The 26,343-nt window shown below is 41.7% G+C and overlaps 1 protein-coding gene across 14 annotated transcripts in view; it reads left to right on the top strand.

The window, feature by feature from the left end:
• The first annotated feature begins 4,246 nt into the window (after positions 1 to 4,246).
• Positions 4,247 to 26,343, top strand: part of kmt2cb (lysine (K)-specific methyltransferase 2Cb) — a 48,863-nt gene continuing 26,766 nt past the window's right edge. For 7 of the 14 annotated variants that reach the window (XM_053882320.1, XM_053882325.1, XM_053882324.1 and 4 more), the window contains exons 1-13: positions 4,247 to 5,085; positions 12,271 to 12,465; positions 17,261 to 17,349; positions 19,207 to 19,348; positions 20,341 to 20,550; positions 21,073 to 21,182; positions 21,264 to 21,373; positions 22,004 to 22,166; positions 22,232 to 22,403; positions 22,916 to 23,030; positions 23,317 to 23,492; positions 23,689 to 24,041; positions 25,182 to 25,885. In XM_053882320.1, the coding sequence (XP_053738295.1) occupies positions 12,272 to 12,465; positions 17,261 to 17,349; positions 19,207 to 19,348; positions 20,341 to 20,550; positions 21,073 to 21,182; positions 21,264 to 21,373; positions 22,004 to 22,166; positions 22,232 to 22,403; positions 22,916 to 23,030; positions 23,317 to 23,492; positions 23,689 to 24,041; positions 25,182 to 25,885 (2,538 nt within the window). In that variant the 5' untranslated portion in view covers positions 4,247 to 5,085; position 12,271. The remainder of the gene's footprint in view (positions 5,086 to 12,270; positions 12,466 to 17,260; positions 17,350 to 19,206; positions 19,349 to 20,340; positions 20,551 to 21,072; positions 21,183 to 21,263; positions 21,374 to 22,003; positions 22,167 to 22,231; positions 22,404 to 22,915; positions 23,031 to 23,316; positions 23,493 to 23,688; positions 24,042 to 25,181; positions 25,886 to 26,343) is intronic. The other 7 variants (XM_053882318.1, XM_053882321.1, XM_053882317.1 and 4 more) reach the window with 3 other exon arrangements.

The following is a 26,343-nucleotide window of genomic DNA, read 5'->3' as shown; positions in this document are numbered from 1 at the left end:
AGGGTTTTGAAGTGGGTGTATTCTCTCAGGCACCAAACCGACTCTATGTACGTGCTGCAGTTCTGGAGTGTGTTGCGTGTGCACCGTTGACACAGTGATGGTCATTTGGCGGCGCAGATTAATTATCGCGCATTGAAGTCGACAAAGCCCATTCTTCTGACGACAAACAGTCCACGACGAGTCTGGTTTCATGTTTCCTGTCTATTAATATGATCCATCTGTTCACCTGGCAGCCGCCTCACCTGCTTTCTGAAACTCCTGCAGTTTCAGCAGCACAAAAGTGCCCTGTAATAATTACGCTGCTATTAATAGACTCAGTTTTAAACTTCAGCGCCCAACTGTTAATATGGAGCTTTGCTTTTTGCATCCTCCAAGGATCGTTTTACTTTTCAACTCCAACAGGGTGTGGAGAGCAGTTCAGTTTAGATCAGTTTAGACCCTGGTTCTCAGCAGTGGGTCCCATAATCCTAGCATTGCTCGTGCAGTGGTTTCTTGTGACTGAACACTGAAGCAGCAGTCGTGACTTTACTTCCTTTCTTGGATATTATTATGGGATATAATGAAAAGACTAGTAAATTTGTTAGCAAATCTCGTCTAAAAGCTCTTCAAGCTTAGCCCTTCTTTAAATAATTTAAAATCCAAGCCACTGTCTTTGAGTTTCTCAGTGTTTCCTGTCTCAATTATAAAAAAATAAATTCATTATTAAACACAGAGGTTATAAGCCCACCACAGCCAATTCTAACCCCCCATTTTTTTATTAGTATTAGTTTTGTCTTGTATATTATGTGGTGTTTTTCCCCCCACCTCTATATATATATATATATATATATATATATATATATATATATATATATATATATATAGTACACATAGTGTGTGCGTAAAATGGCTTAATATGTGATCATGTTACATATATTAAGCATAGTGTAATTACACCCCTATAGTCTCCTCCTTCTTTTATTTAAGGAACAATAATTAAGGTGAATTAGAAAATGTTTTTCTTATGTCTTTGGCTTTTGGCTTGACAACAGTCACAATTTCTTTTGAATCGCTTGGCACAAACATGGACTGGACATTCCAACCAGTTTACTCTGCCTTTCGCTTTATGCCAAATCTTAGTCAGTCTGAAGCTTCTTAGCTTGACATTTTCACCTGTACATCCATTACTGCAAAATATCTTCATAAGAAAAGCCCAAAAAATCCAATGTATTTATTCTCCTTCCATCCAGTTTCTCCGTTTCTCAAAACTTGTCTCCGAACTTGAGCTCTGACACACTCGTTTCTCATCTTGTCCTTTCCAGTCACTCTCAATGACAAGTGCGGTATCTTCGTCTCTTGACTCCTCTCTGAGGTTTGACAGCAGTTTTCAACTCCATGGCCAGGAATGTCATTATAAAGTATATATATAAAAGTGCTTAACGATCACCAACCCATGGCGTTCTGAAGAAACTGCGCGTTAAAAGCCGATAGCCGTTGGGCATCAATTAAGCTGAACATTGACTAAAGAGCTCCCTCAGCGTTTATCCACTCAGCATGTAATTATATTTCACTTTTCGCTGAACTGACTTATTGTATTGAAACTTTTAAACCGTGCTTACAACTATAAGAAGAGGCATTTGTAATTTCAATATTGCACTAACGCGTCTAAAGTGGGTGGAATGAGTCTCCCCAAAGTGAAGCAGTAAATCGAATGGTCTCGGTCACAGCGTGATATTTGTATTGTGCGCGTTGAATATTTATTCTTTTAAAAAGAAACGTTGATTTAAGAATGAATAATTGAGCGAAAACAAATCCACAGGAATCACGCTCGTGGTCGGGCTGCCTATACTTACGGCTGAACAGACAGCGCCCCCTACTGCCCTAACCAACGCAACAAATGTTGGGAGAAAAACAAAGAATTTTGATTTAAAATATCAGTTGTATAATTATTCTGTGACGAATTTTTTGGTGGCATTTAGGTATTCGGTCACAGTACATGCTGCATTTTATTGATATGTATATTCATATATTTATTTTTACTAACAAATTCCATCCATTGTTCCATTGAAATGTTGTTCACTGTAGTAAGTAGAGACATAAGCTAGACAGGCTCAGGGCCCATCTAGGCTGATGCGCACAGAGAGTGCGGCCTGTCCAGCATTGAGGGAGTCAAGTGCGCACTGAAACTATTTTTGGGCTGAGTCAGTGTTTTCTTGCATTGAGCGAAATCACCCTTCTTCTTTGCTTTTGTGCTGCTTGATAGTAGTACGTTTTGCAGTGGTCAGGGGTCAGAATGAACATTCCATTTCCTTTCTGACCACATCATTACAAATCCAAATGGAACTCCTTATAAAGGTAGCCATTTAAATGGGTTAAATCAGGTGTCTCGTAATGTTAATTTACATTTTCCATTGCCATGTTTCACTCCTTCATTTAACCATCCTTTACTGGTTTTGTTTGTTTTCAAAAGCATTATTTGTGTATCTTTATTTTACATAACAATTATTTATATTTTTAATGCTACATTCTCATTCATTCATATTTTTTTTCAGCAACCATTATGAGTGGGACTTGAAGGCGATTATTGCCAAAACATAGGGTGGGAAATGGACATCACACATGGGACACCGACAGAATCCTGGTGTCTTGCGAGGTAATTAGGTCAATGGTGGATAGAGGTGTCAAAGCCACTCGCGCAGAAGTCATTATTAGAAAGTGACACCTTCACGCTCTGTCACACACTGAACCCTGGTCAGGTAACACTGTGGACCTAAAACCAGACGGTTACATCTGCACTGCCGCAGCAGAACTTGATACAGCGACACATTGACCCAATCTTGGAGAGGAGGACCTTTAAGGTTTTAGTTTAGTGTCCTAATTTGACAACATGCATATTAACACTTAACCGTCCTGACTTCTCAAATGCTTTTGTGGGAATCAATAAACTAAATCTCATTTCATTCCTCATTAAAAAATGTATTAATTCCTAGTTTTTTTATTTTCTTTTGACATAATAATTATTATTATTATTTATTTCATTGTATTTATTGATTCATTTCCTGTCTAGGGTTGCAACAGCAAGTAAACCCCCTTCACCTGGTCATTCCCATCCTCTTCATGCCCCTCAATACTGCATCCATCACCTTCTATGGTGCTCTTCCTCTTCTCCTTGTACCCTCGTATCTCCATTTCTGACATCCATCATCCAACATCCCTGCTCTCGCCAAACCATCAGGCCTTCCTCACGTTGCCAATCGTCTCCGGCACTTCCATTCTCTTCTTCGCCTCCCGTGACATCTGTCCATCAATGACTGACCCCGAATTCTCCAGCCATTTCATCCTCCTTCACTCTCCTCATTCACACATATTCCGTCTTCCTTCTTTCACATTCTCCGTTACAATTTCTTAAGAAGTCTCCACAGGCCATGTGTTGTTGTTATTTGTGGTTTTTTGTTTAATTTACCTCCGATTTTGCGCAAGTAATAGCGATATTTCAAGATATGTGGCTTTCCGTAGTTTCGATTTTTTGTGTTTTGCGTCTGATTTTCCAGCAGGGGTCGCTCACAGTCTATGTAAAACGAGCCAAGGTTCCAAGCCTCCCTATTTAAAGGGGACGAGTTGTATTTATACATGGTGAATTAGTTGTCGCTGTATTACGCCCAAGTTGATCAATGCGAAAAGTCGAGCTCAAACCTATCCAGTGTTCAGTGACCGAGTTGCACTTATTATGTAGAGACGCCGGAAGCCGTCCCCCGGGGTCTTGTCCAGAATTTAACCCCTGCGTGTGCGGCGTGTCTAGCAATTTGGGGGCTACGTTTAGCAAACAATTAATGCTGTGGCTCGGTCGCCATGGCTTTTGTTTGGAATTATGTCTTGTTTGTTTTACTGTTTGTCTTGTTTGTTTGAATGGATGGTTTTAAAGGGGGCGGATGGAGACGGCGTCATGGGTGACATGGGGATGTCCACTTGGTTTCCCTTCAGGCGAGCCACCCAGATGAGCCCGAATTTATCTCTATATATGAGCGAACACATTATTGTTTCATTAAATATCACCTAGAAGGCGATTTGTGTCGCAGATGACGAGTAATGTGCGAAAAAACCGTTCGAAATAGACAATCCGTTCCACACAGACTCCGATCCAGTCTCCGCTTTGTTGAACCGACCTCGCCATTATTTTATTTACTAAATGCCCGTATCCCTCCGCAGGGTCAGAGAGTATTTTGAAGAAATTGTCAAATGATTTTTGTTGCAATTGTTGACACGACTTATCGACCGCTACGTGAAATACTTGGCGCGCTTGTGAGCGGCTTCGTTTGGGACGAATCGCACCTCTCTCTTTGAGACTGCGTGTCGTAATTGTGTAAGTGTAGGTGGGTCTAGTTTTTTTAAGGAGCCTAGAGGGGCTGTGCTTCGGTGCCACTTATCATTAGATATGGCTACCGTTATGGAGTACACCGAAGCGTCATCTTCAACTTAATTTTTTGGTGAAATTCAAAAGTCATTTTGCAGTTCGGACCCCGCGGCAAGAGGCCCGATACTCCGAGGAGGCTAATGTTTGTTTTGACTTGTCTTGGGAGGCGGCTGTTCCTGCGTGGCAGAGCTGACTGGCCGCTTGGTCCCGCAGCTTGTCGCAGCTGAAGAAAATAGAACCAGTTGCCAAGCTAGCGGTCCAGCCTTATCGCTGGCACCGCACGTAAACTTCCTGTGAAGAAGTGACGACCGCTGCAGGCGCTTGGATCCTGTTTTTAATGGTGAAATTGCTGGCTGTTGACTTGGGTGGCTAACACCAAGTAGCTGCACAACGCGAACTCGACAGCTGTCATTGGAGAAAGGAAAGTGATCCCTGTGCAAATGTGTGTGCCAGCCAAGCGCTTCTCTGTTGGATCGACATCCGCCCTCTCGACGTCAAATGGGCGAAATTGGGAATAACCTTGCTGCGTTGGATTATGTGCGTTATGCATTTTTGAGAACTGCGGTGTTGCTTGGTTGGAGAGAGGCGAGCTAGCTCAGTTAGCCTGCGAGCTAACTGCTTGATTTCAAGTGAGACGTTTCATCCCCAGTGTTTTGGATATGAAGAGGATAATTCGCTATTCGTAGGGCTGGAAGGTAAGAGCCAGTTAAACTCATACTTGAATGTGAATTCGGTCGATAGTAAAGGCGACCGAGCTGATGTTCGGGGGGTTGTCGCCGCCTTGGTTATCATGACTCAGACTATTCAATGGAACGGCAGCTCCGAGACACTTTTCAGCTGTGTTACTCTGTTATAACGCACTCATACGACCCCCCTCTTCCTTTACGAAACCAACGAAATGTAACGATACCGAAACCCAATCTAAATCGCTGTATCGTAACCACTTCGTGTACTTTCCTAAGACATTCGCGTTTCATTGAATAGACCGAGCCTTTGTGTGTGTGTGTGTGTGTGTGTGTGTGTGTGTTGGACACAAATGCTCACGTCTGCCGTGTTGGAAGTTAACAAACAGGGGCGTCTTAATGTCATCACCTCCTATCTTTCCTTATAATTTCCTCCTTCTCTGGGACAGAACCATTTCTTTTTGTGGCTAGTAGTTCCGTAGATCAGGAGGAGTTGGTAACCTGTTTGCTGTACATAACGCATACAAACTTCCCATGACTGCACTTCCTCATCATAACCAACTTTAAAATGTGAATTTAAACCAAACTCTGTGAAGTTAGACTCATAGGACGGGTTTGTTTCCCAGTGGTTAATGCAAAGGTGCAACACAACAGGCTAGCTGCTATCGTTAGCCCTATGCATTGTGCTCCAGCTTGAGTCAACAAAAGCTAACATTAGCATCTGCTCCCCCTGGTTCCGAGATAATCTGGGCTGCTGTATGTACATCTCAAACCTCCCTGGGATTTTCAAACTTGTCCTCTAATACTCCCTGAATATCCGAGTCGTCAACCAGCTGAATGCAATCACAGTGTGTGGTGGAGATACGCTGAATAATTACATGATAATACCACCAACCTCCAGTTGACTAACATTTCTTGTTACTGGACCACCATCTGTGCTAAAAGCCTTGAGGCAGGTGGACTCCTAGAAACATAGCAGTATGGGGGCAGTCATCATTTCATCTTAATTGGCAGTCTGTGGATCTAGCTTTCAAAAGTCCTGGCCTTTGCGGAGTTCCACCCTTGTTTTCCCAATAATTATTAGTTGGAAGTATATATGATGAACTCTTGGTCCTATTCAGTGGCATCATAACAACTACATCTGGTTCATGGTGGAGGAAAAAAATCCTCTATCTTTCTGACCATCCATCGGAACATGCTATTGAAAAGTGAATAAGCATAAATATTCATCTAAATGATTCAATTACATTCAGCTATACTAAATAAACCATTTCAGCCACCATAAATGAATTGTCTGTAGAATTAACGCTTCAGAGATTTTTTAATTCACAAGTTTGTAGGTTGAAAATGTTTGGAGTTAAAGGCATATAACATCACCAAACAGCTGCCATAGTGAATGATGTGCTTTTTTTTAAGTACTTGGAATATTCTTCCTCATCTCTCAAGCAACAATGATGATGGTCATGATGATGATGGTGATGATGGCTGGGTATAATCCTTGGCCTTTATGGCAGGGTGGTGAACATACCTCTTTCACCATTTTGACCATGCCTCCAGCACGTTCCGGACCCAGCGAAGCCTAGTTAGTACTGCTTGTGCACTGAACAGACTTGCTATCACTACACACCAAAGGAGTGCTGCTTTTGTGCATCACTTTGATCTTCGTCAACGTGTGAATGTTCCTCTTCAGAATCTGAGTCAGCCAAATCCACTCTCCTGGTCTCCTTTACGCTCCCACTATGAAACTGCAACCGCCCTCATCTCCTCGACTGCATGGACAGTCAATTGAAACAACTGCCTTTTCAAGTACTTTTAAGGGATAACACCGTCATTGAACTGCGTTGCAAGGTGTACGTCTGCATAGCAGAAACACAAAGCCCTGTGGCGAGTGAGATGCTGGTGACCACAAGCTGCTCCATCTAGTACTGTTGTATTGTTTAGCTGGTCTTCATTAAATGAAGCCTATGTGTCAAGACAAGTTATAACCTTAACATTGGTCCAGCAATGATTGGGACTGATAGTGAGCCATGTCTTTTTCTTTGTCAACCACAATAAGGCATAATCTGGAGAGAGAAGTGTGTGCTGCAAAGGTTGTGACACTGGCGACACACAACAGGCCAACTTTGCGACCTCTCTCTGCTGTACACAAGAAGCGATGATGAGGTCAAGAGTATGGTTTGTGGAAATTAATTATTTTGCCGGTGTACATTCTTTTTAGATGCTCTTATATTGACCTCTAGTCACACGTTGGCGCTGCAAGCTCATCAGTTGTCAGTTGTTCTGGGTTTCATAAACTGCTAGTAGCAACTGTGTACATTTTGTACATACTTTTTACCGTGCTGTTTTTTGAACAATTTATTTTTCACCTATGAACATTGTATTTTTATATATTGAGTTTAAACTAAAGCAGGAACTTGGACATCCGTGACCAGTTTTTGGAATGGGCTCTTTAGTTGGGAAGCAGATTAATGCTTGCACCGGTAATTGTCTCGCGATGATGATTGAACAATAAGATAAAAATGTCGACCACCTTCACACGAGTTACAGCTTTGGCAGAGTGATTGCACCCCCTTTTAACACCTGCCAAAAACTCCTGGCAAAAAGTGAAAGGCCGCTTTATTTCAGAAGCACATCGACTATATGGTTATTTTATTAGAGATGAATAATCATGGGAAGCTTTACTTTGTTGAGACTCTTTTAAGTCTGCTGTTTGTTGCCGTATGATAATTTCTTATTTAGATTTAGTCTGTGTATTACCTTTTATATTATGACAAAACATGGATGCTTTTTGTCACCTTAAAGTGGTGACAGTTATGATAGTGATTCTTCAAAAAGTCTGATTTCATGTCTCTTTTTTGGACACTGGTGCTTGCCCTGGTCTTGTTGGGTTCATGGGGGTGTGGTAGGAAAAAAGTTTTAATAGTGAACCAGGATATTACAGGAAACTACAGTCCTTGCATCCAAATCATTTTTGTCATTTGTTTCCCATTGCGACCCTCTGCCAGCGCACCGTCAGAGAAATGTGATATAAAAGGAGAATCATTGAAATGAAATCTATACCACTTGTAAGATTGTTGATGGGGAAATCCAGCGCGATGTCATTTGTAGCTTCCTGTTAATCCCAAAAGATTAACACTATCCTTCAAATTTAGCGGATTGAATTGAAGTAGTCATGTGCATTATTATTTTTTATTTATTTGACGTCTAAGAGCGTTGTTTATGCCAGTAAAGATGAAGTAGTAATGGCTGAGCATGGAGATACCAGTATCAGGTTTCGATTCCATACCAAGCTGTTCAACAGGTTCACTAATGCAGAATAGATACCTGAAGTGTCACAGTTTTCTGTGTGGATAAGTTCAATATCAGGGATTTTTTTTGATAGCCTTCTAATATTTCACATTGCTGTTTCATTGTCATGTAGAGCTGCTCGAGATCAGACTGTGCTCAACAGGTCATCTGTCACTCGGAACCGAGTGAGATCCAGTGGAGGAGCAGTACTTTCAGTACTATCCACTCATACAACCTTATTTTGTTCAGAGTGAATGTCTTATTCCTCTCTGTGGTCTGTGTTTCTGCTGTGCTATAATTCCGTCATACATTTGTGTGTAAGTGAATTTAATATTTTTGTACCTTGTCTTTTGTATTTGTATTGTATGTTTTGCTGTGCCTTGTCGTTGTTTGTATGGATGCTGTTTGTACATGGTGGAAGGTAAATATCACTTAAATGATGCATAAACGGAGGGATTATCTGCACTTACATTAAATGCATGCACATGTGAATTAAGAAGCTTGCGTTACATTAGTTTAACCATGCCATCGTGTAAACAGAGATGTTCATGAGGACAGACGTGGAGGAACTGCAGAAGGTGATGGGCAGAGCACGGCTTACGTCCTCAGTGGTCCTTCTTAATGACTGAGGTTGAGGGCAGAAATCTCAGGCGAGGAAATAAGAGCCGCCCTCTTTGCTGCTGAAGCGCTGGGGGGAACCCTATAATAAAATGTAATTCATGAGATACGCATGCCATGGATATTATAAGCAAAGCAAACTGTTTCTATGTGACCCGGTGATGCCCTCAGTTTTGTCATGCAAAATAAAATGGGCTTGCATAGTATTGCATTCTGTTGGTGATGGTTAACTTCACTGTGACTTTCCCAAATGGAAGAGCTGGTCATTCTCCGTAAATGATGAGCATCTTTTGAAGACCCCTTGAAAATTTTAAATGGATTCGTCTGCAATGTTCTTGTGCGACTTATCGGTTGAGAGTAAGGATATTATGAGCTATTTAAATAGTGTGTTCAATGACCCTAAGCCTAAATATTACTGCTACTATGGGTCTTGATGTGATCTAACATAGCCTTAGAAAATGGCTCATTAATAGATTCTATAAGTGTTATGTTTGTATTCCATCACTCTTCGGCTACTGAAGCTAAGCTATATCCAGAAATGTATATATTCAGTAGGCACACAATGCTTGTCTTATTGTTCAGTCTTGATTTTGATTGTTTGCTGTGTGGCGTTTGAGAATGACCACAAAAATCTGTGCAGTTTTTTGCACTCAGTGAGAAGACATAATTGATGTTTCTATTTAAAGCCCTGAAATTCATGGATGTGATGGTGGTGTGAGTATGGTGACTGCGCAAGGTTGGTTCTAGAGAAAGTACTCACCAGATCCAACTTTCCTCACTCATCCATATGTATACAATGTTAAAGTCCTCGCTGTGATGCAGTAACCCCCTCCTCATGATGAAGTTATTACCTTCGAAAGGTCTCCACTGTCTGAAAACTTGGCAAATGACTGCGGTTAAGTGCAGAGCGTAGCCCGACTAAGGCAATGGCTTGATTAACCCGCTGAGTCAAATTGGTTCTCCTTGTTTACATGCACTGCATTTAAAATCGAACTATGAGTACTTCACCTTTGTGACGAGGGGTGGTGCCGGAGCTCTTCAGTCCTTCCGGTCCTATCACCGTAGAGGAATAGGAATCGAAGTTGAAAGGTAGCAAGGAACCCTTTCAGACTGTCATATTGAACTCTGTATACAGCGATCGTGCTGACTAGTTTAACTTCAGAGGTCCAGAATCGACGCGTCAGAGCAATGGCTGCGACCGTCAAGGAGCTGTCATCTTTGTCAACACGCTTCTTTTGCCAGGTTTTGAAATTAAACTTGCAGGTTCTGAATAAAACAAAATATTCCACACATTGTTTTTGTTGTATCACTGGAATGATAGATGTGGAGTAACTTAAGAGTCGCGCTATTGATAAACGGCGTGAGCCCCACCTAATGGGGGCAATGTCTCCCTACTTGTGAGAACTAACATCAAAACCAATAGTACAACAATTCATTTGGTTTTTTTTTAGCCGGCATGTAACCACAGTCAATGAGAGATTTCAGGAGTCAAGTGCATTATTACGCCACTGTGCGTAACTCTGCCTCCAGCGCTGCTCCAACTCCGCCCACCTCTTTATGAGAGCGAGCCATGGCTGAGACACGTCTGCTTTGCGTCATATCACAGACTTAATGTGTCATTCAAGTTCAGCGTTTCACATTATCATGGTCCTAAAATGATCTTTGTTGATTTTGGAAACGGATTCCAGCATAAACTCTGGCATCTCAATTGAATATGACATTCCTATCCTGACAATTGCAACTTATGTCTTTGCTTTGTTTTATGTGGTATTTTAAACATGCTATGTAATTGATTTTGAGATCTTTTACACGAAACAAACCTGTTCCCTGTGTCAATATTCAGTAGTGATATTCAATACTACTTAATATACATTTCCCATAATAAATTCAATTGCATCAATATTTGTAACCCACGCGATTCAGTTTCAGTTGAGTTCAAGGAAAGTGCTGTGTCAACACACATCAGGGAGGCGCCTTCAACAATAGCCTCGACACAGTTCTTAACTGGGGATCATGTACTATAGAGGACATGTTGAAATGACTGACAAGAGAGGGATTATTTATTTGACAGCGGTAATGGTATTTCATTGAACACAGAACCAACAAATGCTCATCCAAAACCCCACAAACTTTCCTGTATCTACCTTGGTTCATAGTAACACATGCTTGGCGAAACACCGTGGTGAAAATGGTTGGATATTGGACAGCACTAATACTACCACCCGGCATCAGTTAGGGACCATCAACAAATTGTTAAGTGCTCAAAATGTCTTCAAAATCTTCAATAAGGCAATAGAAAACAACCATTTCTATATTATTATTATTATTATTATTGAAATCCCTATGGAAGGAGCATGAAGTGTGTGACCACAGATATGTCCCCCACAAAAACGTGTGTCCCTGGCCACTGTGTTTTATATTGAAGTGTGACTTGTAGCTACTGTCTTTGCCCTCAATCTTCCTAATGAATGTGCGGCATGTCTTAGTTGTTTGTCACCAGATGAGTACAATGCTACATACAGATTTTTTGATCAACATAGAATGAGAGCAGATCGGAAGGGATGCATGTCTGTGTGGATGTAGCTGTACAGGTCATTCAGTCCATGACATTGAAAGGTGATACTTCTTTCATTTGCTTAGATGCTGCTCTTGAAATTTCGAACTGGAGGATAATTATATGCTGAGTGTAATAGTAAATGATGTAGCCCTCTTGGAAGAATGACAAAAAATTGAATAAATACATTTCAAAAACATAGACCTAATGCTCCTAAACATTGACTCAAGTTTTTTGTGTTTGCTTCAAGTACTTATTTCCGTTCCTTTCAGCCTTATAATGAAGTGTTAGTGAAGTGTCTGGTGAATGCCTTCTGTTTGACTTGTGTCCAAACCAGTTATCTCTGCTGGATGACCTCATATTTGCCGTCTCCTTGAAAGCCATCATATTCCGACCCCAACGTTCGCTGTACATAAATTTGTCAAAAACTTGATCTTGTTTGTTGTATTCATTGAGAGGCTATACTTTTCTTTGCTGAATCGAATTAACCAAAATGCCAACTGTTCCGTGCCTCAGGCGACTCCCATTTAACATGGTAATCTGCATCACTAGAGAAAGTTCTTGAACTTTACTGACTTTCTTTTAAGGCCTCCCTTTCAGCATAAGCTCACCCATTCAGTTGTCCTTTCCTTACTCAACCCATTCTCAGAAATGCGGTGGTTTGAGTCAGCGATTTCATTCAGTATAAACCTATTTTAATTTACCAGTTTCATTGTTTTGTAATTTCCACTTTTTAGAATGTCATCAGAGGATAAGACTGTGGAACCCTCTGACCAGGGACCCTCGCCTCCATCCAGTTGTGCAGGGGCCAGTTCCACAGGTAGTCCTGCCCACACTGACCGGCGACCACGTGGCAGGCCACGCAAGGATGCTGCCACTCCTGCCGTCGCACCCCAGCCACAACCCTCCGCCACGTCCAAGAACAGAAAAAAGTATGTTTTGCTCATCTTTTATGGCCTGACATTTAATTTATTAAACATTATTTCTTCAAGCTCGGCTTTGTCTTGAGGTAGTCAAACGCTTCCTTGTGTTGCTGACGTTATACAAAAGCTTATTTGAATTCAGTCTTCCAGTGATCAGGTTGAAGCTCATTTTGTTGAGGTGATTTAATTGTTATTTATCGCAACATTCATGGCAGTTTAAAATCTTATTTCCTGGCCGTCCATTTTATTAAACATTCTCTCAGTGTGTGAGATTAGCTAATATTTTTTTTATTTATAGATGTGATGCATGCGATCCATCAGTGTGATGCATTTGTTCCTGCAGGTATTGGTTAGAGCTGTAGCTTCTTGCGCTAATGACTTGCTATTGGTGTTTGCTGACAGGCTTTTGACAGAAGTTAAGCAATGATATTTAAAAAATTTACAGGAAATGTCGGCTCGTTTTTGATATGTTTAACTGCCAATCAATTTTTGTGTTGTGGGAGGAGCATATTCCATGTGGTCTTCAGGCACAGTGAATCTCCAGACTATTGCATTTCACTCTGCAATGACATCATCGTATTATGGCATGGTATTTAGTATTTTTTTATATATTTTTTTTAATTTTGTCATTACAACTAGCAGTTTGTAGCGCATATGTGAAGTACTTTATCAAAAAAAAACCCAACAAAAACCAAACATAAATGTGTAGACATAGAATGGCGGATACATAGAACTGAGCTTAGGATGTAAGCGGTAGTTTGTCCGGATGATTTTGTGTGCAGCACACTATTGGCCGATGAATGAGACCCGACAATCGGCGGACACTGTTCAGTATCCTGGGGCAGATTGGCTCAGCAAAGTTGCAACATTGAACAGCCTAGCTCAGCTTAGTTCAGTCCACACCCGTGTGTGATAGCTGCACTTCATCTCCATCTGCAGTGTTGTGTTTTTGTGCGACCCCCCCCCTTCTACCTGAGGTCTTGAGTGTAAGCCCTCTGATAGAGGGATTATTTTGTTGAAATGTTAACAGTCGTTGTGCAAGTCTTGGTGAGGTGATTAAAAACCATTAGCCCTATAGTGTGTACAGTCTAGTCTGCTCTATTGACTATTTCAAATATCATTTAAATTAGGAGCGAAAAAGTAGATGACATTTATCATGCTTCTGATAATTTGCAAGAAAAGCTGCCTTAGATGCTCCTCTCAGTACCCTGGTTGTCTGCTGGTGTCTTCTCATGCTAGATGTAACCACATATTGCATAACACTGATAAAATGTCCACAGCTACACCGCATAGATAGTTTACACAATAGTAGTATTCACTGGACTAATAGGAGTCATCAAACGCTATCACTGGACGTTTTAGCATGAATTCTCTACACAGCTGCGTCTCACATTTGGTGGCTTTGGTGAGCCCAAAATGAATGTGTCTAGAATGAAGGTGTTGTCAGTGATATTAGGATACTAAATGCTACCAAGGCATATGCTGTTAGGCCGGAGAAAGCATGACTGTCTTTCGACCGCATGATGAGTTGAAGCTCTATTAAGTGGCGAGGAATTCAGATCAATATGGCTTTTCCTAGGTGGTGTCTTATGACTGAGCTTGTTCTAGTTATCCATGTAAAATATTTTTGGATTTAAGGCTGTGCTTGGCTTGTTGACCCAGTTCGAAGCAAATTCCAATCCCAAAATGCGTGGTCACATCACAGGAGTTAGGATCTAGGCTGCTAATAAAAGGACCAATAACATCCCAATATTGAAGAGAGCAATATTTTCTGTCATTCGTTGTAGTGTAATATGGTCAATTTTGCTCAGTACATTTGGGCTCTTTTTGTTTGGTTGGGTGTAGTTAGGATTTGGAACGATTTCTGTTCTGTTTGATTCTGATTCTTTGTGATTCTAAATGTAAAGTCATACTACCAGAATGAAAGTGTCCTGCTAATTCCAAAGAAGTTGGATCCGGTTCTAAACTGCACCTGGATTTCGACGGTCGTCGTGAGGCGCCCTGTGTTTTGTGCCACTTCCTTAGCAACATGAAAATGCTCCATGGTTGCTGTGTAATATAGGGTTCTTAAGTCCCTCCTGAGCCAGTCCCTTCCATCAATCGTAATACCCTGCTCCCAATGGATCATTTAATCTGCAAACATCCAGACTGTGGGTTAATCGCCACACCAAAGACTTTCTTGAATTGCTCCACGGTAGATGGTGAGATGGTCAATACCAAACCCTCGGCCTGACTGTGCTTTTGGGGACTGTTTTTAAAGATTTGGTGCCTACTGTCTGCTCTGTCAATGACATCCAAAGTGACGGCAAATGCCTGCATTCATGTGGGTATCTTAATAGGAGTGGTTGTATCTGGGTTTGTAGTTGAATCAAGCGAGTCTCCATGTTTGCAGCGGTTTAACTACAACACTTGTAGTATGCAATTTTCCGGAGGTGATTACGGACGTGTCAGAAATGGCTCTTGTAAACCCTGGTTGCTGGAATTACTAGATTTGCCCACGCTCCATCTGTCAGTCCATTCCAGCAAGCGTGATCCATGTCGAGTTTTCCAGCCAGCACGCCGCCCCCTAGCCTGGACTACTTACCACAGCATTATTTTCACTTTTTCTTTTTTTTTCTCCCCCCCATCTCTCTCCCTGTGGTGGGACTTTGGGTAGGGGGTGGTTGTGCTGGGTAAATGGGGGGTGAATAAGTGAGTTTCTCTGAGAAAATAAATAAATCAAACGCCTCTCTGAAAACTGACATTTATGAAATGTGTTTCTCTGAAGGCAACTACTTACTGAACAGCAAGATGTCATCATGCTTTGTTGACTGTGGGCTCTTGTATTTCTATATCAATGTGCAATTCATTATATTAAGCTTCAGTTTGCAGTGCGCTATGGTGATATATTAATTCAGTAATACTCAAATAAGCTCAGGTGGTCATTTATTTGACGGCATGCCTGTGCTCTATTCCTTTACGGAAGATCAGGCAGTAGATCTTTTAAACTAGCTAGTTTTGAGAGCTGTTGTTCACTGCATGAAGTTAGGTGGCGGCTGGTGTTTCTTAATTTTCGAAAATTCACTCAGTTAATGAATGGACCCAAGTCAGCATCAGTAGTCCAATGATGAATTCTAGTGGTACACCTTCTTTAAATACTTGCTTTTTGTGAACAAATGTTTCAAGAATTGCTATTTAAAGAAGCCATTAGATGGACAAATGCGTTTGTTGTCTCTCATGTAGTGTCCAGCATGAACGTATATTTGGGGTAATGCCGCCTACTTCTGTTTGGGATGCAGCTTGAGTATGTTAAAAGATACTGCGGTTGAAGATGTTTTGTGAATGAGGGCGAAACTCATGATCCCGAGAACTTCCGAAACAGCCTCGCCAGGGTGTTTCTTATCACGACATGGAAGTTGTTTAGAGGGTGGGTTTGCTTTGGCTTACAGCCAGTTTTTCTCTATCCAGTTGCACCAGAAATTATCCCACTCATCTTTTTCCTGTAGACTCCCATTGCTTAGATTAACAGTACTTGCTGTCCCATCGTAGTCCGCTTGCTATTAATGTTAGCTATTAGTTCATGTCTGTGGCAGCATTTGCATTAATGTAGCTCCAACAAGAAGTGGGTTTTAAATTAATTTGAGGTTTTGCTTTAATGGAGTTTTGAGAATTGTTCCAGTCTAACAGTCCACTGAATCCAGAATCCTTATAAAATAATTATGATCAAGTTCCTTATTGATATCGATCACTTATTAGCCTGTGCGACCTCATTAATTTAATAATTGGAAGAAGATGAATGTATTAACTCCTAGAAAACTGCCCTTAAATCTTTTATGAAATAGCTCTGGTCTACGAGTGAGAGTTGCGTTGTTAAACTAGATGAGATTTAAAAGATTAAACCCTGCAACACTCTCCAGAGGATGTGTCCTTGAGGGAGAAAACTGAGCCCACTTCTCTGAGATGTCCTTTGCTGCAGAGTTTCTCTAGTTTGTGTGAAGGTCTCGGAAAATGTTGCATATTGATCAAGTTTGTTTCTTGAGCCTCAAGATGTCTGAGCAGAATTGCTGAGATACACGGCTACATACTTGCTAAAGTCATAATATTGAATTTTCTAGGTAGTGTTGGCTCTGTCAGACACTCAGACCAGCTCATCAAAATGAACTGAATTTTGACACAAGGTATTGTTGTCAACGTTTGAGGAACTGTGGCAACGGGACTTGGCACTCATGCAGCGTTATTACAGTATTTTTTTGCTTTAATTTTGATCATGATGATTTCATATTAGCAGTTATGTCATTGAAAATGACATAACTGTCATTGAAAAAGTATCTTCATTGAAAATGACATAACTGAAGATAAAAAAATATATATTTATAATATAGTTTTTACAATCGTGTCCACCAGCGGAGGGCGCGGCACTCTTGTCCCCCCCCCCCACTCTAAATCTATTCTTATAATACTGGATGGACTGAAATTGCTATAAAGTATCTTCCTTGAGGATGCAATTCAAGAGGAAAGGCTATCATCGAGAAACCTTTTGAAACATTTCTTGAAGCAAAGTTTGGACACCACTGGGCTTTGATACGAGTCTGCCTAAGTAATACTGTTTTGGCTGTCCTGGCCTGTCGATGCCACCAACGCGTCGTCCGCTAACCTCTTGTCATCCCCGCCTAGTGAGCTAAATGTCTCCCTTAAATATTGGTGACAGCTGTTAATACATCTTGGGTAATTTATGAGGTGCCCTCCATCCTCCCAGATCGCTTTGCTTCCATGTATCTTTTTCCACTGCCTCTTATTGTTTGTCTTCGTATGTTCGTCACCTCAGGGGTCGCACCAGAGGGAGGGCTGTTGTGGATGACGAGGACAGCATGGATGGGACGGAGATGACGGAGTCTTCAGGCCCTCAGGACACAGGTGAGACGCTGTCCATTTCATCTATGTTGTGAGGTTGATGTCTTGGCAAATGATAGTTGGAAGTGCATTATTTCACACAGTGCTTGAAGATGTTTCTGTAAAGGTGGAAGAGAAGCCTCCCTCTGCTGGAGGAGGATGGATGAGAGCTTTTTCTAATTCAGGCTTGTAATTGAAAGGCTTTAGCTTGAGCAATGAAACTGCAGTGGGTGTGTGCTCTTTTTCCTCCCCGAGCTGCTTCCATCTCTCCTCCTGCTCGGAGATTGGCATTGAGGTGCAGTGGGAAAGAGCCCAAGGCTAATGCCCTCTAAAAGCTTTTTAAAATCCCATCAGTCTCTCCAGACCCATTTATGCGCTTTTTTATGAGTGTACATCACATGACCAGGCCTCCCATTCTTATACATGTCAAGTGCCACGCTAGATATTTCAGGAAGTGGAATTTTTCCAGTGGGTTGACTTTCTCAGATGGGGCTCTGGAACCATTGGCCATAATGCGTCAAAGTTTTTGGTCATTTTTGCCAAAACAAAAGTTTAGATTTACCAAGAACAGTCAGGGCTTAACCCAAAAAGTCTCGAGAGTTTTTAAGCTGGAGATTCCGCACCAGAGGTGTCCAATAAGTAAGTGTCAGCTCAGGAAGGACGCACAACCCCTTCACACCCAACTGGGCGTGCTATGTGTAAGTGGGGTTAAATAGTGCTTAGTTTACTGTAGTGGTCCCTCAACCTCAGTTCACTCTTCATCCGCTCCATCTTTTGTCCATGGTTGGAAGTTCCGAACAAATTGAGCACAGTGACATACAGCAATAGCCTTGACTCAACAGCACAGGCGTCATAACTGAGAAGCCCCTTTGGAGGTGTGTGTGTTTGTCAATACAGTTGTGTGAATGTTCAGTATATTGTTCTGTACAATAGCAAATATTGAGTAAATAAATATAAAAACAGAACATACAGCTCTTATGCGTGCACTGTGAGATGACTGCTTGAAGTGAGACACGCAATGGTGGAACATGCTTTTGGCGAACAAGGATTCCCAGGGTTTCAGTGTACTGAAAATGGGCCACCCCACTTTCAAAAAAAAAAAAAATTGGAATTTTTCTTATGTCATTGATTGTACATCAATAATTGATATTTGAAGTTCCCTGCGCTTCGTCTTGTTTTCTTTGTTGTGGTATGAAATATGCCTGCCATTAGTGATTATGATACACAAGTGTACTGTAATGAATGAATTTTAAAGATGACTCGTTTTTGAAAAAGTGAGCTGCTCTTGACACTCACAAATCAAGCTACTGTATCGAGGCCTGTGTGGCAGCGCCGCCTGGGTTGATGCCTGACTTTGCTCTTTGTTGCTCTTTTGCAATGGATTATGACACCAAATACGCAACAGTTCTGCACCCATTAATAAGCATTTTCTTTTCTTCCCCGAGCATTTGGTGTGCAGTGTTCCACTACCCGATGCTGCTATAGCCAAACTCTTTTATTGATGTATTATGGTTTTGGAGTTGCATGATGGCTCACTCAAAACATTTGGGTTTACTTCCACTCGTGCTGTGGCTCAGAGAAGACTAACAAGGAATGTGCTACAAATATGTTTTTACACCTGTACCTACAGCATAAACTGTCATTATCATCCAAAGTATGTAGCAAAAAATTGCATTTGGTGAACAGTGTTTATATTTTCACCCGATCTGGCTGCACATTTTCTCGAAATTAAATGCATTCAGGTTCCTTTCAAGCTCTTAAGCAAGCACAACTATATTAACAAATAAGTATATTTCAGTTCTAGCATTATTATATTCCCAATAACTTAATAAAGGGTTAGTGTTTCACCTGCTTTGTTGACAGATGTATTGTCTCTGTCAGATATCCAACCAATGGAGACTGAGGAGGTAGTGTCCACCGATGTGGTGGAGGAAGAAGAACAGTGTCCTCCTCTGGACTCCAGTCCTTCAATGGAGTCTACAGCAGGAGCACATGCCCCAGCAAGTAGAGGAGTCAAAAGCAGGTAAGAGATGTCATCTTTGCTTTGAATTATTAGCCTTGGGTGCCACTACCTTTCGCACTGTGAAGCTCAGGAAGTACCTGTTTTCCTTGTTCGTCAGAAAAGGAATGGCCCCTTGGAATGCAATGGTCTAATTAATTGCTCGGATCTAATCCATTCATACAGCTTTTATATGTTTTTGTTAGAGATTAACTTTATTCTGAAGATTGCAAAGGCCACCGAGGTGTCACCTTTTAAAGGTCGTGATCAATCAGCTTTGTCTATCTGTTAAATTGATGGTGGAGATGGAGGACTGGACCGATGTCCATGGTCAGTTGATTTTAGCAAGACGACATGTAAATAAAATATTCCAGCCATAGTTAATTCTGAATTTATAGAACGCTGGTTCATGGGTCTGGCTTAGTAAAGTGGAATACTTGCCTCCTTCCTAACAGGTGACATGTCTTCTCATGAGAGTTCTCCTCTTTATTTTGGTCAAATCAGATGATTTTGCTAGTTCCTTTGTATGCATCCTTATATGTCCCACTTCGATACATTTGAAGGATGCAGAGGTTTTACTTAACCGTCTTGTTGTCAGTATGCAGTGCCACTTTGTGGTTGTCTACCCTTCATACTTTCTGTCTTGACTGTTGTTCTAAATCATCCACAATCTCCAGATGGATTGTGTACAAGAGGCATCCGTTCACTTATTACAGCCCTCAAAGCATATAAATTCAACATCGTACCCTTCTTTATTCAAGCTAAGATTTCCCTTTAAAATGCAATTTCCTTTGAAGTCTACCTACGTGCGTCCCATTGAACGCGGGCGTACGTACGTGCGCGAGCACGTTCGGCTGCACTACAAGCCTGATGTGTTAATATGTATGTTGCTAAGCAGACCGCTCGGCACCAAAAAGATGAGGCCTTAATTCAAAGTGACATGTGTGCCACTGTATTAAGTCATGTAGGTGTATTTATAATTAAACACCCCCTACTACCAATTTTCTCTGTTTCAGTGAGCATCTATGTGCCTTCTGTTACTGTGGTGACCACAGCCTGCTGGGTCAGGGGAAACTACAAGTATTCAGCACCACACCTCAACCCGAAGCAGGCTCCTGCGGCAATGATGGAGGAGAAGGCTCGACCAGCAATAGCAGCGACGGTTCGAAAACCTCTCCGCCAAATTTGGCTGCAGAGACTTCTTCAGCGCTGAGGGAGAAGACACAGTAAGTGCCACGTGTCTATACACAGTGTCATGGTGTCTCTTTGTGTCGTTAATGCGTAGTGTGACTTGTGCGTGGAATTGTCAGTCCATGTCAACAAAGCCTGAGTTGGTTATATACATCCTCCTTATTGTTCGATATTTGAATCTATGACTTTGCTCCAACCCACTGACATATATCCAGGATGTAGCACATACTAGTGCGCTCATGCAAATGACTCTCTACACACCCACTCACACAAACATTCTCCTCATGCAAACAGCTCTGATGTTTCTTATTTGGACGGTAGCCCAGTTCCAACGGAAATTTCTTGGGGTTCCAATTGACGCGATGTCCTGTCGGAGAGTTAGTGGTCTGCCATTTTTCCAAGTAAACCACATCATCAAGTCACCTCTGTGTTGTAGTTTCTCACTTGGTTGTTGTTTTCAAGTGCTCCACACTGTTGCTTTCTTGATTCACAACATTATCCCTTGCATATTGTTGCATTTTTTTCTTAAGTGCTTTTCCCTGTGAACCTTTTCCCAGTAGATCCGAGAGCAGCGAGGCAGACCCTGACCCATCAAGTCGATTTTGGGATGAGCTTTCTCATGTTGGCCTTCCACCAGATCATAATGTCCGGTCTCTCTTTCAGTCAGGTCAGCATAAGAAAGACTAGTTCATCACTGTAATGCAATCCACATTTCATCCATATTAACGATTGTGTCCTAAAATTACAGGGCAGTGCTGGGCACATCAGAGTTGTGCCTCGTGGTCTGAAGGTGTCTGTGCGGGCGAGGGACAATCTCTGCTTAATGTGGACAGAGCCATTGACTCAGGGAGCACAAAGGTGAGTGAGACTCGCTGGGTTTTGCACCATCCTAATGTGTTGATGTTGAACTCATTGCTTCACTGAGGCAGAGCATAACTACAGGAACAGACTTGACTGTAAAGGTCGACCTTTCTACGTGGCTCTCGCAGCTGTGAAATGGAAAGGTTATGCCACTCATCAAGCTTGAACTCTCAAGGAGTCTACTATTAGCAAAGACACAGGTTGATGTGCTCAAATAGAAGTCACTATTTATGTTGAGAGTACTGTAATCTCTGGATCATAGAGTGCACCGGAATATAAAACATTGATTTTGTACATACTAAAGCTACACTGGTCTATAAGTTGTGTGTGTTTTTAATACATATTTTTACATATTTACATATTTTTTTGTAAAGAAATTCACATCAGGCCACTCAGTCTTACCACACCAGCTAAAACACCTGGATTATAGTTGAAAATCCTGTTGCTTGTTTGCCTTGTATTATAAAGTGGTCAATAATTCTCTGGAATGTTAAATTACAGTTTACAGAAAATGTAACTGTAACTCCCTCCTAACCCTTTTTTAATAGTCCTACAGCCATAAAATAAAACTTGTTGTTATTTGTACCCTTATACTTAATGTAGCATTTTTTTTGTGTTTATTTGCAGCACTGTGCATACTGTAAGCGCCTTGGAGCATCCATTAAGTGCTGTGCTGAAGGATGTGCTCAACTCTACCATTACCCATGTGCGGGGGCAGCTGGGACCTTTCAGGATATCAGGAGCCTCTCTCTCCTCTGCCCGGAACACATTGAATTGGCCATTCACAAATGTACGTAAGAAAACGGAATGAATTTATGCAGTAAATGGAATCTAACGCTAGTTTTTGTTTTACAGTTGAAGGCGAGGTAAATTGTGCCCTGTGTGATAGTCCAGGGGATCTGCTGGACCAGTTGTTCTGCACCAGTTGTGGGCAACATTATCATGGGGTTTGTCTGGATATGGCTGTGACCCCTTTAAGGAGGGCAGGATGGCAGTGCCCGGAGTGCAAAGTATGCCAGACGTGCAAGTGAGTCTGTTTAATTTTTCTTTTTAGCCATGAGGCAGGCTCCTTGACGCTTGTTTACCTCTGTGCATTGTAAGGCTCTCATTAGACTTCACTCCTTCAAGCGCCATCTCTATAACCTTTGACCTTGTCTAAACCCTGCCTGAAATATATGCACAATCAGACCTTTTTGCCCTGGGTGACTTATCCACAGCTTTTTGTTCAGTGTTTGCACATGGTGAAAAACCAGATGTTGGGTTTTGCAGAATGAGTGCTAAGGGAATTGCAGTTGCCGGAATTTAAGAAATTACCATAGTAAATGGTAAGAGGAGAATCAAACCTGGAATTGGTTTCAAATATGTTGCAGCCAATTTAGATTTATTTTAATTGCATTTTTGCAATGAAACGCTTAGCTTCTTTCCATATTCGCTTGCTTAACTTTGGTCATGCAATGACCAGGTTTTGCTCCAGGAGTGTGTGCTATTATACTTACATTCTCAATTAAATAATGTGCCGTCTCTTTGTGTGTTTCACAGGAACCCAGGAGAGGACACGAAAATGCTCGTGTGCGACATGTGCGACAAGGGCTATCATACCTTTTGTCTGCAACCTGCCATGGATTCCCTCCCAACCAATGGTTGGAGATGTAAGGTAAGAGGAAACCTGACAAATGAATAAGTTATGTTTGACACATTTGTATTAAAGTCTTTCTAGGCCTACAGGCCACATCCTTCAAAGATTGTTGAAGCTGTGCTTGTCATGCTTCTACAATAGTGTGTGATGGCCACTGCGACACAGATGGCAGGTGGTGAAAGGGCTTCACATGTGCCTTTTTTTGTGTGATGATAACTCAAGACCACTAGTTCTTGCAAGTTAGATTTGTGAAGAGGTGTTGCCATTGAAGACAGACATTCAATTGTCTGTTTTTACTCCTCAGAACTGCAGAGTATGTATCCAGTGTGGGACACGAGCTAGTGCACAGTGGCATCTCACAAGCTTGCTTTGTGAGAACTGTGTGCAAAACCAAGACCCTGCTCTGAGCTGTCCTCTGTGTACGAGCATCATTGACCCGGAGCATCACAAAGACCTTCTGCATTGCCACGGTTGCAAGAGGTAAAAAAAAAACAACAACCTTTTCTCTTGTACTTGTTCCTTTTGTTTACTGCATGGTCTTTAATCTTAGGATTTGGTCGTCCTCTTATCATTTATTATATTATGACTTTTTTTTTTAAACAGAGAACCCTTAAATACATGAAATCAAACAAATGCCCTTCCAATTTATGCACTTTTTTTTTTTTTATTCTTTCAGATGGCTTCACCTGGAGTGTGAGCGTCAGAACTCAGGCAAAGCAGAAATCCATCCAAGAGAGGACTTTGTATGCTCAAACTGCCGGCCTCCTGCTGAGGAGCAGACATTACCGCTTGAGGATACAGACACTGGCCTGGAGCTCAGCTCTCCTCCAGCCTCCACGCACACAGACTCAGAGACCGACCCACAGCTGGCTCCAAAGCACATGGACCTAGAACCTGGCGCTCAGCTGCCCACTGAAATGCACAATGACTCAAAACCCGAAACACTTGCTGTCCCTTTGCACTCGGATTCAGAAGCTGTTGAAGACACCGTCCAGAAAGAGGAGCTGGCTTCGACAGTCCTAAAGCCTGGTGAGTTTCTGCGCCCTTTCACCACTCCAATCTTTTTTTTTTTATATCGTGACTGTTTTTGAGTTGGCTTGACATGATGAATAATGACGAGGAGATTGTAGGTGATTCACTCATTTAATTGACAGTTTGATCTCCTTTAAAGGGGAACAAAGAATTTAATTCTCAGTTGTAGTGAAAGAAATAGTTCATTGGAGTGGTGCTGAACTTTGAAAGGAGAAAAGTCAATGCACATCTCTAAGATTTGTAAGGACTCCTCTGAATCACCCGCTGGTGTTAGATTTATACCACAGTGAATCACCTCTTTTTTTTAATCTCATGATTAATTTTATTCAAATAGGCGGCAACATTAAATAACCTTTCTTATGTTTTTATCAAATCTTCAGTTAGAATATAGCAACAATAAAGATTTCTTTATATAAGTGCTCTGATGTTTGATTTCTACTTCCTCAGCTGATCCCCTGTTAGTGGTAAATGCTGTACCACTCCATCTGCTCTCTGAAGACTGCAGTTCATTGACAACACTTAGCTGTCTTAATCAAAGCAGACTATTGACCTAAAGAGTCTCTTTGACCTTGTTCACTGTAGGAGATATAGGAAGGAAGGTATTAATATGAATGAAAGTGTGTGTTTAGCCTGGGCAGCGGTCAGAGGCCCATCTCCTAATTGACTTTCTGGCATGGGCACCGGATGAGCACCTGCAAGCTGCACAGTCATAGGAGCAGAGGACACAAGCTCTGGGATGTTGGTTGTCATGGTTACTCCCTTCCCTGGCAGAGATGCTTAGCAGGTGCATGTGTGTGTCAGGATCAGTGTGACATGGGAACTTGGGGGCTGAATTGGAGGGGTGCCTCCTTAAGACTAGGCTGTCTGTACTGTCCGAAGCTGTCTGGCAGAATAGAAACTCAACATGACTAGTTCTATTCATGGACAAGTCTCGAGATTTAAATTAAAAAGGGGGTAATCCCAGATGCTTCAGTTTTGTTGAATACAGTGCTTCACACCATTCTTATATTTGAAATCATCTGATACATCATCAAGTTACAATGTTAAAACTGAGACGTAGTGTCCAATTTAAGCTATTTAAAGACTTTTTATATGATTTTTCTCGATTTTTATTGTGTTTTCCTGTGTCCCTTACAGAAACTAAACCAGCAGCGAGAGCCCAGGTCACATCGTCTTTGGATTCTTCAGCGACTCCTTGCCAAGAGACAGATTGTTTTCCAGCTGAGCCCGTTTTGAAGACGCCACACGTACAGGAATTAACTTTGCAAATCAAGCCCGCAAAGATCGAGGTCTGCCCCGAGCAGAGCACCGTCAACTCTAGCACAAAGGATTTCAAGGCCATCATCATCTCAACCACCAAAGAACCAAGTACTGCACCAGTACCAGTCACGGACCAACCAATGGAAGTCTCGCTCGCTCGGCCTCTGGGTATGGATGTAGTCGAGCCTTCCATCTTGGAAACTGTCACAAGAGACCTTAGTAAAGAGCCAGTCGAAGACAATTCTATTGGACACAGCAACTTTGAGACAACAGAGAAGATGGATACTACACCTGTCAGCAAGCCAAGTTTCTCATTTCCTGGCCTGTCTTTAGAAGCAAAACCATTCAAGACTACGATGGAGCGATTAGCCGAACTTGTTACTTGCCCTTCGCGGTCTGCTCCTGTGGTTCGAGGATTGCCTCCCAGAGACTCCCCTCAGTCCCACATCATGTCCACTTACAGCGAACACAGCAGTGTAATGCCCACCACTACGCTTATACCACTCACTCCTAAGATCGGAATGGGAAAGCCAGCCATCACCAAGAGGAAATTCTCACCTGGAAGACCGAGAGTGAAACAGGTAAGAAATTCAAGCTTTTTAGATGGGTGATTCTATTTCTTTGCTTCCCGAATCTGCAGCATATGACGCAACCGCACACTGCCACTTTCACTTGTCCCACTTACTTACTCCTAATACAATAACAAATACCAAGCAGTTCAGTTTCATTTTAATATGTATAGAGAGCAGTTTCTGCCAACTTGAAGCACTCTTGGGTTTTTGTTTGAATGGGTTTTCTTGATATTATAGTTACAGATTGTCATTGAATTGTTTGACTGTGTGAGCGTTTGTGTGTGTCGCTGAGAAGGTGATCTCTCTTCGAATTGGCTGCAGCATTTCAACACGCAGATCTGTCTAGGTTCACATACTTCCAAAACGCAGTGACTTAAAATGTTGCTTTGAATGAGTTGATATTTGCATTAATCTGAATTTTGAACGTGCACTTTCAACAAGCCATTATTTAGAATTAAATATAGTGC

The sequence above is a fragment of the Synchiropus splendidus genome, chromosome 13, assembly GCF_027744825.2.
Source record: "Synchiropus splendidus isolate RoL2022-P1 chromosome 13, RoL_Sspl_1.0, whole genome shotgun sequence".
In the NCBI taxonomy this organism is placed as follows: Eukaryota; Metazoa; Chordata; class Actinopteri; order Syngnathiformes; family Callionymidae; genus Synchiropus; species Synchiropus splendidus.
Note: the sequence above shows the minus strand (reverse complement) of the source record. Positions and strands in the feature narration are given on the sequence as shown.